The 1491-nt window shown below is 55.3% G+C and overlaps 1 protein-coding gene across 1 annotated transcript; it reads right to left on the reverse strand.

Moving 5' to 3' along the window:
• Positions 1–352: 352 nt before the first annotated feature.
• On the reverse strand, positions 353–827 carry J4E88_011025 (uncharacterized protein; the record flags this gene model as incomplete). The annotated part of the gene is made up of 1 exon (XM_049404600.1): positions 353–827. A coding segment is annotated over one exon (475 nt), but the record flags the coding sequence as incomplete, so codon positions are not given.
• Positions 828–1491: the final 664 nt, after the last annotated feature.

Here is a 1491-nt window from a genome sequence, read left to right on the forward strand (position 1 = left end):
CTACTACGGCTTTATCACTACGGTTTCAGGTGTACGGGAGCGGTGGCATTCACTTGTCGCGCTTGGCACTCGGCACTCGGCATTTGTTTACGATCCATTGCGTCATTGCGATACGGGCATGACTACGTGAATACTAACAACAACAACAACAACAACTCATCTCTTCCTCTTTCTTCCCGACACGCCCTGCCGGTCACCTCGCCCATCCAAGCCCGATACCCACGCCCAACTCTCGATCCCCGCCCGCCTATCGATGTGTCCTCCCGCCTTGTCAATCCCGGCTACGTATCGTTGAAGACGCGCGCTTCGCTCGGTCGATTCGATTCGTATACGAGATAGCTTGCGGAGGAAGCTACATTATCCTGAGGAGAGCAGGGAGGCAGCTGAACTGCCTGAGCCACATGCCGGCGCGACTGTCGTCAGCCGCACGCTCGAGGAAGTCTTTCTCCCACTCCAGAAGACCCCAGGGCTTGCCGTGGGCGTCAACCTTCCCGAGCATGGCGTACAGGTTCTTCTTTTCGACCCGAAGGTCCACCAGTTCCATATACTCTTGACTGCCAGGAACCAGATCACCAGCTCGCTCCTTGACGATCAACGGCATGCGCAGCAGTTTGTTGCCAGCAATGCAGCCCAGAATCAACCCAAGAGGCTTGTCTGCAGTGCCAAGGTGGCAGAGGGCAGGCATAGGCTTGTTGTAGAGGCCAAGGTTGAGGAAGAGGTCGGTTAACCAGGTGCGCAGTGTACGCACGTCGTCCTGGACGAACTCCTCGAAGAGAGTCGAGGGAAGCGTCTCCCGGCATCGATCGCGGCGGTTGTTCATGTCCATTCTCTCGGTTTGTCGAAGGTGCAGGTGGTTATGATGGGTGTCGCGGGTTGTATGGGGTCGCAGCAGATCTGGAAAGCAGCGCAAGATATGCAGATGCCTCTCCCTGTGGACACTTGTTCGCTTGGTGAAGCATTGCGTACTCTCGCTCTGCACTTTGGACCAGCCATTCAACAATACATCATCGCGACCCTGAGTCCCTGGCCTACCACACTCTCCCCTCTCTTGCCCCTCGCTTTCGCGGGCACAACGCCAATCACACCATCGCCCGCAGCGTTGCCCTGACCCAACAACAATTGCGCGACGGTTCATTGCGCAATCGCTCTCGCTCAACACCCTGGGGGTCTTGAAGCTCCAGACGATTACGTATCGACCGCGCAAGGCAGTAGGTAACCGCTGACTCAGAAGAATTCGGGACTGAACGGGACGGGCCGCAAGACTCTCCCGGGTCTTCCCGCCCAATGCCGGAGCCCATGGAATTACGTATCGAGGTTATCGACTTGCAGCCCTTTTGGGCCAGATCGGGAGTTCGAATCGCCACCGTTTCTATACACAAAAAAACTGATCTTTCTTACTGCATATTTATCGATCAAAAGTACACGGTAAAGTACTAATTACGGCTATAAACACACGGGATGAAAACAGGATAGCAGCATACTCGTAAGAGT

The sequence above is a fragment of the Alternaria novae-zelandiae genome (assembly GCF_023758075.1).
Source record: "Alternaria novae-zelandiae strain BMP 2774 chromosome Unknown scaffold_126, whole genome shotgun sequence".
In the NCBI taxonomy this organism is placed as follows: domain Eukaryota; kingdom Fungi; phylum Ascomycota; class Dothideomycetes; order Pleosporales; family Pleosporaceae; genus Alternaria; species Alternaria novae-zelandiae.